Here is an 8,262-nt window from a genome sequence, read left to right as displayed (position 1 = left end):
CCCAGACTCGTCCTCCTGAGGACACGTTGTCTCTGTCCCTTGTCCCCCCCCGGGACGTGGGGGTGATTGTTGTCGTTCCTCACCCATGCCGTGCCACAGCACCAGCGGCACGGTGCCGTTGTCCCCGACGGGTTTGGAGGCGACGAGCAGCAGCGGCGGGCCGCCGGCGAGGAGCAGACCCAGGAGCAAGGCACTCATCCTCCAACCTGCAGCACAAACCAGCAAACACCTCAACTTTCTGCTTGTACGTCGCCACTTAACACAAACTTTACCGAGAAAAACCCCCAAAACCAAACAAGAAAAAAACGAATTTTCTGTTTCGAATGAGTGAAAAGATTTTTTTTTAAGAACAAAGATCATTAAATTAATGTCAATAAAATAGAACCGGATAGAAAAGTTTTAATTCAAACGCTTGAAGATATTTCAGATCTATTAGATATAAAGTGTTTATTACCAATTTTTTTCTTCATAATTTTAGCTTTAAGTCTTAATAAAAAAAGCAGCATTTAAAAATGTTAGACTACTTCATAAGATCAGATGTTTGTACTTTAAATAATTATCATAATTTTAATCTTAAACGATGGTTTCGATTCTTTAGTTTATTTGGTCGAGACGTCAGACAAACATTTTCTATACATTCATTATCACAGATTTTGGTTTTTGTGCAGTAAATCTCTGAACGAATCAAATAAAAAAGCTGAATGTCTCTGCATTCACTAAACACTGTTTACTAGTCACTTCCTGGTTTAAATTCTAACATTTATTCTCATATGTCTGTATTTATAGTTACATTCTATTAGAAATGAACAAGCGCCAAAATCATTATTTTTCAAATATTTGGTGGCGGTTTATCTATTTTCACATTTCATGGTTTGAAAAAAAATAAATGAAAAGCAAAAACATCGTCGTTACACATTGAGATCAGATGCAATAATTATTCATTACGCTTTTATGACGGTTTTGTGACAAGAATGACTCAGTGTGTCGAAATAATGTACATTTACAGTTGAACATTTATTTATTTAAAACAATAAGGCACTGTTTATGCGAGCGGGCAGCTTTACCTGGTTGCCGCAGATATTTCAGGTGTTTCTACCTTTATCACACACAGACAATAAACAGTAAATAGATGTTTACAACACTCATATATAGTCAATCATGCTGAAGTTAGCTTAAAAGAGCTAACAAATATCACATGATTCAGGGAAGTGCGTCAATAAAATCATTTTTTTAAAAGGCAGGAGGCGAAGGTGAGTCGGGTTAAAAGGTTCAAATGAACGACACGTTCTTAAGAAGTGCGCACTGTGAAGAAAATGTGCTTATATTGCGTTTTAAACGTTATAAATGCCCCCAAAAAAGGAAAACATTACTCACCGTGTCTGCAGCTGATCTTCACTGGACTGCGGGTCACATGACCGCGGTCAGAGGCGTCGGCCAATCAGGTCGAAGGGGGCGGGGCTTAGCCATGAAAGGGCGGAAGTATCCAAGTTGTGCCTGAGTTTGTTCTTTTGAGAATCATTTCTGCTTTTTCTTCTCGGTGCGCCGAATGGCATCTGCTCCGATATCATGTTAGATTAACTTCCCTGGGAACGTTTACGGTAAGGATGTGAGGACGTGTCGCGATTTGAGCCCGCGCTTTTGACACGTAAACACTGTACTTCATGTGCTAGCCAGTTAGCAACAACATCACGATGGACGAGGACGACAATTTAACGGGGAGTTACGGCGGCGCGGGCTCGTTTCCCAAAAGCTTCGGCTACGGAGACGAGGAGGGGGAGATAGAGGAGGGCGGCACGGCCGCTGACAAGCCGCGGATCCTGCTGATGGGGCTGAGACGGAGCGGGAAGTCCTCCATCCAGAAGGTACGACGACGGGTAGCGCAATTACCAAGCTTCCTGCCTTTCCGTGAACGCATCACCTAAATATTTCACAGTGAAACCAAACCACGCGGTGCGTTCACGTGACACAGAATAATCGAAAACAACTACTTTAGTTAATATTTATAGTGTATTATTAGACTATTTGGATGGATTTGTTATTCCTGGGCAAAGTTTGACATGTGTGTTAATAATTAAGAATGAAATTAAATTGTGCCTATCGAAATCAGCTAATTTAACATTAAATTGTATTGTATAATATACTCCGAAAGAATATGCAAAGAGTACTGAAACTTTGTACTAAGATGCTTCTGTCACACTGGTTAAATTGTACTCAATATAAAGAAATACTTGAGTAGTGAGTAATGAACAGAAGGTAAGTGAGTATCGTGTTTCCCAGGTTGTTTTCCACAAGATGTCCCCGAACGAGACGTTGTTCCTGGAAAGCACCAACAAAATCTACAAGGACGACGTCTCGGGCAGCTCCTTCGTCAACTTCCAGATCTGGGACTTCCCGGGCCAGGTGGACTTCTTCGACCCCACGTTCGACAGCGAGATGATCTTCAAGGGAACCGGGGCGCTCATCTTCGTTATTGACGCTCAGGTAGGTGAGACGGCGCTCACACTGGTAGGGCGAGGGTTAGAGGGTTAAGGGTTGGGGTTAGAGTGTTTAGAGGTAGGGTTATAGGGTTTAGGGGTAGGGTTATAGGGTTTAGGGGTAGGGTTATAGGGTTAAGGGTGAGGGTTAGAAGGTTAGGGTTTAGGGTTAGAGGGTTTAGGGGTAGGGTTATAGGTAGGGTTAAGGGTTAGGATTAGAGGGCTTAGGGGTAGGGTTATAGGTAGGGTTAAGGGTTAGGATTAGAGGGTTTAGGGGTAGGGTTATAGGTAGGGTTAAGGGTTGGGATTAGAGGGTTTAGGGGTAGGGTTAGAGGATTAAGGGGTAGGATTAGGGGGGTTAGGGGTAAGGTTAGAGGGTTTCGGGGTAGGGTTAGAGGGTTTAGGGGTGGGGTTAGAGGGTTTAGGGGTGGGGTTAGAGGGTTTAGGGGTGGGGTTAGAGGGTTTAGGGGTGGGGTTAGAGGGTTTAGGGGTGGGGTTAGAGGGTTTAGGGGTGGGGTTAGAGGGTTTAGGGGTGGGGTTAGAGGGTTTAGGGGTAGGGTTAGAGGGTCAAGGGGTGGGATTAGAGGGTTTAGGGGTGGGGTTAGAGGGTCAAGGGGTAGGGTTAGAGGGTTTAGGGGTAGGGTTAGAGGGTCAAGGGGTAGGGTTAGAGGGTTTAGGGGTAGGGTTAGAGGGTCAAGGGGTGGGATTAGAGGGTTTAGGGGTGGGGTTAGAGGGTTTAGGGGTAGGGTTAGAGGGTTTAGGGGTGGGGTTAGAGGGTTTAGGGGTAGGGTTAGAGGGTCAAGGGGTAGGGTTAGAGGGTTTAGGGGTAGGGTTAGAGGGTCAAGGGGTAGGGTTAGAGGGTTTAGGGGTAGGGTTAGAGGGTTTCGAGGTAGGACCAGCCTGGCAGTGACTCCCCGCCGTTCGCCGTCTCTGCAGGACGACTACATGGAGGCTCTGGTGCGGCTGCATCTCACCGTGTGTCGCGCCTACAAGGTGAACCCCGACATCAACTTCGAGGTCTTCATCCACAAGGTGGACGGCCTGTCGGACGACCACAAGATCGAAGCCCAGAGGGACGTCCACCAGAGGGCCAACGACGACCTGGCGGACGCCGGCCTGGAGAGAGTCCACCTCAGGTGAGACGGAGGTGTGGATGGAGAGAGTCCACCTCAGGTGAGACGGAGGTCTGGATGGAGAGAGTCCACCTCAGGTGAGACGGAGGTGTGGATGGAGAGAGTCCACCTCAGGTGAGACGGAGGTCTGGATGGAGAGAGTCTACCTCAGGTGAGACGGAGGTGTGGATGGAGAGAGTCCACCTCAGGTGAGACGGAGGTCTGGATGGAGAGAGTCCACCTCAGGTGAGACGGAGGTGTGGATGGAGAGAGTCCACCTCAGGTGAGACGGAGGTCTGGATGGAGAGAGTCTACCTCAGGTGAGACGGAGGTGTGGATGGAGAGAGTCCACCTCAGGTGAGACGGAGGTCTGGATGGAGAGAGTCCACCTCAGGTGAGACGGAGGTGTGGATGGAGAGAGTCTACCTCAGGTGAGACGGAGGTCTGGATGGAGAGAGTCCACCTCAGGTGAGACGGAGGTGTGGATGGAGAGAGTCCACCTCAGGTGAGACGGAGGTGTGGATGGAGAGAGTCCACCTCAGGTGAGACGGAGGTGTGGATGGAGAGAGTCCACCTCAGGTGAGACGGAGGTGTGGATGGAGAGAGTCCACCTCAGGTGAGACGGAGGTGTGGATGGAGAGAGTCCACCTCAGGTGAGACGGAGGTCTGGATGGAGAGAGTCCACCTCAGGTGAGACGGAGGTGTGGATGGAGAGAGTCCACCTCAGGTGAGACGGAGGTGTGGATGGAGAGAGTCCACCTCAGGTGAGACGGAGGTGTGGATGGAGAGAGTCCACCTCAGGTGAGACGGAGGTGTGGATGGAGAGAGTCCACCTCAGGTGAGACGGAGGTGTGGATGGAGAGAGTCCACCTCAGGTGAGACGGAGGTGTGGATGGAGAGAGTTAGGGTTGTTGGACCACTAGTTGGCGCCGTTGGTTCGTCTTTGTATTGAGAGCACAGACGACCCAAGTCGCACTGTTGTGGCGTTTTCTCCCGTTTCCATGGAGACGGGGCGTTTCCCTTTTGCCTCAGAGCGCCGTCGTCTTGGCGACGGACTCCCGAAAACACAACGGAAGTTTCTCCGTCACGCCGACGGAGACGATCCGACGTCTCGTTCCTCGTCGACTAAAGAAACATGAGTCGTTTTCCTCGGCTTCACCACGCCTTTGAAAATGCATTTTATTTTGCACAAATTAAAATTTTTGTTTCCTCGCTTCAAGCCGTTCTCCCCACGTTTCACCGTGTCGCTCGATTCACATTTGAGTTTTTCCTTCTGCGGTTTCAAATATTGACTCAGTGAAACTCCGACTGGTTTGTTTTTAACTCGTTTAAGATACGAACCGCAAATCTTATCACCTACAACGTGAGTGACTTTTTACACAAAGATAACAATGGAGGAAGAAAAACCAAAGTTCACAGTGAATAAATGTTAAAATATATATATAGAGTTAAATTATCAGGGTTTTTTTTTACAAACTGTTCATTTTATGGCGAAGGCAGTTGTTAAAAATGTGTAATAACTGAGTGCTTCTGCATGTTTCATCGCAAGATAACTTTAAATATGTTTGTGTCGGGGGACGATTTCCATTAGACGACTGTTTGTTTTCCCAGATCGACGACTTAGTTTAAAATCGCTTAAGATAAGTTTAACAAAAAAAAAAAGAAGCAGCGGACAAAGATAAAAAAATGTAAAAAATTAAAAAGCCGTCTGCTGTCGGACTAAAAACATTTGGACAACTTTTTGCAATAAATTAATTATTTGTAATATTTCAGTGACAGAGAGTAAATAAAAGTGTGTATTTTTTTTTTTAACACAAAAAAAAAGATATTTTAAAATCGCAGTGAAGTTAAGAAAATAAAAAGTCTGACAGAGGACGGCTTTTTATATTTTTTAATTTAAAAAAATTGTAATTAAAAATATCTACAATATTGTAAAAGGAAAAAATAAATGAAACACGTCAAACACATTCTTAATGCAACACTGCCATCTAGTGGCAGGCAGAAGAACTGCTCGTCACCCTGCTGTCGTCGCAGACAGTCGATTCCAGACAGACGACTTGGTTACTTATCTCCACCTTTAATTGTCCTCAGTCGTGTCCCTCCCGTAGTCGTCCTCCCGGCTCACGGCGTCTCGTCTCGTCTCCCCGCAGCCTCTACCTGACCAGCATCTACGACCACTCCATCTTCGAGGCCTTCAGCAAGGTGGTGCAGAAACTGATCCCGCAGCTCCCGACGCTGGAGAACCTCCTCAACATCTTCATATCTGTAGGTCCCGCCGCCGCCGCCGCCGCCGTCCACCTTTAGCGACGCCTTTAGCGACGCGTTCCGTGTGTGGTAACGCCGCCCGTGTCCGGCAGCACTCCGGCATCGAGAAGGCCTTCCTGTTCGACGTGCTCAGCAAGATCTACGTGGCCACGGACAGCTCGCCGGTCGACATGCAGTCCTACGAGCTCTGCTGCGACATGATCGACGTGGTCATCGACGTCTCCTGCATCTACGGGTGAGGAGGGCGCCGGCCGGACCCCCTGGGGCGCCGCCTGGACCCCCTGGGGCGCCAACCAGACCCCTAGGGTGCCGATCAGATCCCCAGAGGGTTGCAGCTTATCCTTTGTGTGTGTGTGTGTGTCCAGGCTAGTGGAGGATGGCGGCGGCGGCGGCGGCAGCGCCTACGACAGCGAGTCCCAGGCCATCATCAAGCTGAACAACACCACGGTGCTCTACCTGAAGGAGGTGACCCGCTTCCTGGCGCTGGTCTGCATCCTGCGGGAGGAGAGCTTCGAGAGGAAAGGTCAGAACGCCGTCCGATCAGGGCGCCGCCATTTTTTTTGCTCGACCTCCCCCCCCCGCCGATGCGAAAGCGGTTCTCTCTCTGGGTTCCTCACGTGTCGTTTCCTCGCCGCAGGTCTCATAGAATACAACTTCCACTGTTTCCGGAAAGCGATCCACGAGGTGTTCGAGGTGGGCGACGCCGCCGCCGCCGCCGCCGCGGTCTGCTCGCCCGACGACGACCCGGCGGGACTACAGTTCGCGTCGCTCAATGGAAACGACGTCTGAAGAGGAGAGGATTGAGACGGAGATCAGAGGACCGGACCCCCCACCCTCTCCTTAAGACAAATCAAAGGGTCCGACGCTTCCATTCTTTCTTCTCACGCCTTTGATCTTCACGTCGGCCATGTTTACTTTCTACACAAAACCACAGGGATCCGTGTCGACCAGGAGTGGAAGTGATTCATGCAACCAGGACCAGGGACCTCCTCTGGACCTCCTCAGGACCCCCTCTAGATCTCAGGACCTCCTCCCAGGTTCGGGACCAGCCGGTGAGGACGTGACGGAGAAGCTTTAACCTCAGAGACCTTGAGCTCCATGAGAACCTGAACCAGGTCCCCGACTCAGAGGAATGTTTTTATAATTGTACAAAAATCTGTAATAAAATATTTTTCATTCTCTACCAAGTCGCTTCTTCTTTTTTATTTTTTTATTTTTTTATTTTGTTATCCACTCGCTTCGGCTGAGAACTTGGTTACAAGGACTTTTCTTTAGGATCAGTTTTTAGGATCTTTTATTATTTTATAATTTATATTTTCAGACCAGAGACTGGATGAAGCTGGAAATTTAAAGATTAATAACTAAAACAAAATTATTTTTTAAATCAATGAAAGAATTGATGGCTTTTAAATGTTTGTTCCAAATATGTACATTTTGTATCATATATACCATTTATTCTGCAAATAGGAGAGTTGATTATTTAAAAATAGAATATTTAAGTATTTTCATATGTATGTGTCATAAATTACTTTTTAAATTTGTATTTTAATCTAATAAAAGTTTTTATGAGAAATTAATCTATAATTGCATAAGTTGACCAGCAGATGGCGACAAACCTCTGTAAATATTTGACTTGTGTTGAGAAAGAACTCGACTTAAACCTGATTTAAATCGTTCTTTAACTATTTAACATCTTCTGATCTAATCTTATATAAATGTTTGTCCTTTCTGGTGAGTTTATGTAAAGTTGTTCGTTCTGGTGTGGCGGTGGATTAAAACAACCCCCGGGGCTGTCTGTGGGGGAGCGGGGCGGGGTTTAGTGCTGAAGGGGCGGGGTTTAGTGCGGAGGGGGGGGGGGGGGGGGTTGGGGTGTGGGGGACTCCCTTCGGCTTCAGTCGGTGAAACTCATTCCGTCCGCAGCTCGCTGGAGTCCCGCGCGGAGGATTTATCGCCGCACCGCCCCGCACAGCGGCACCACCCGGCGGAGTGACACCGAGCGCACCTCTCAGGTAGGCTGCTGGGTGGAAGTGACTTTATCTGATGGATCCAGTTTGTTTTAATGTGAACTTCAACTGTTTGTTGTTAAAACATCAACAACTTCTTTTACTGAAGATTTTCTTCTTCATCAACATTTGTTGTTTTACAAACAAACTTCTGGTTCTGAAAAGTTTTTCTCCTCATGAACGCAAATATTTGTGTTTATATAAAATCTAATGATGTTTAATGTGAATCCAGTGAGAAAAATGAGCTTCAGGAGGTTTCTGGGTCAATAAACCTGGACCGGGTTTAACAACCTGGACCGGGTTTAATCACCTGGACTGGACCGGGTTTAATAACTTGGACCGCAGTAACTCATAGTTACACCTGCTAGTTACACCTCAGTAACTTGTAGTTACTCCTCAGTAACTGGT

The 8,262-nt window shown here is 47.4% G+C and overlaps 2 protein-coding genes across 4 annotated transcripts in view; one reads left to right on the top strand and one right to left on the bottom strand.

The window, feature by feature from the left end:
• Positions 1–1,491, bottom strand: part of ppt1 (palmitoyl-protein thioesterase 1 (ceroid-lipofuscinosis, neuronal 1, infantile)) — a 6,340-nt gene extending 4,849 nt beyond the window's left edge. Inside the window, exons 1-3 of one of the 2 annotated variants that reach the window (XM_080515977.1) lie at positions 1,375–1,491; positions 1,065–1,096; positions 84–206 (exon numbers count right to left, since the gene is read on the bottom strand). In XM_080515977.1, coding sequence (XP_080372103.1) covers positions 84–198 — 115 coding nt within the window. In that variant the 5' untranslated portion in view covers positions 199–206; positions 1,065–1,096; positions 1,375–1,491. The remainder of the gene's footprint in view (positions 1–83; positions 207–1,064; positions 1,097–1,374) is intronic. The other variant, XM_080515978.1, reaches the window with a different exon arrangement.
• On the top strand, positions 1,457–7,034 carry LOC308144766 (ras-related GTP-binding protein C-like). 2 transcript variants are annotated; one of them, XM_080515975.1, is made up of 8 exons: positions 1,457–1,598; positions 1,671–1,862; positions 2,278–2,481; positions 3,411–3,610; positions 5,737–5,851; positions 5,944–6,086; positions 6,217–6,374; positions 6,489–7,034. In XM_080515975.1, exons 2-8 carry the CDS (start codon positions 1,692–1,694, stop codon positions 6,638–6,640), a joined length of 1,143 nt encoding a protein of 380 aa, XP_080372101.1. In that variant the 5' UTR covers positions 1,457–1,598; positions 1,671–1,691; the 3' UTR covers positions 6,641–7,034. The 2 variants fall into 2 exon arrangements, with proteins under 2 accessions (XP_080372101.1, XP_080372100.1); XM_080515974.1 differs by having other exon boundaries at positions 1,474–1,598; positions 1,675–1,862.
• The last annotated feature ends 1,228 nt before the right edge of the window (positions 7,035–8,262 follow it).

This window comes from Blennius ocellaris (assembly GCF_963422515.1).
Source record: "Blennius ocellaris genome assembly, chromosome: 20".
Classification (NCBI taxonomy): Eukaryota; Metazoa; Chordata; class Actinopteri; order Blenniiformes; family Blenniidae; genus Blennius; species Blennius ocellaris.
This window is presented reverse-complemented; position numbering and strand designations above follow the sequence as displayed.

Excerpts from the sequence above, each read along its gene's own strand:
- LOC308144766 (XM_080515975.1), top strand. The coding sequence starts at position 1,692 with ATGGACGAGGACGACAATTTAACGGGGAGTTACGGCGGCGCGGGCTCG. Across the intron at positions 6,087-6,216 it reads GACGTCTCCTGCATCTACGG|GCTAGTGGAGGATGGCGGCG; the intron begins GTGAGGAGGGCG and ends GTGTGTGTCCAG. Across the intron at positions 6,375-6,488 it reads GGAGAGCTTCGAGAGGAAAG|GTCTCATAGAATACAACTTC; the intron begins GTCAGAACGCCG and ends TCCTCGCCGCAG.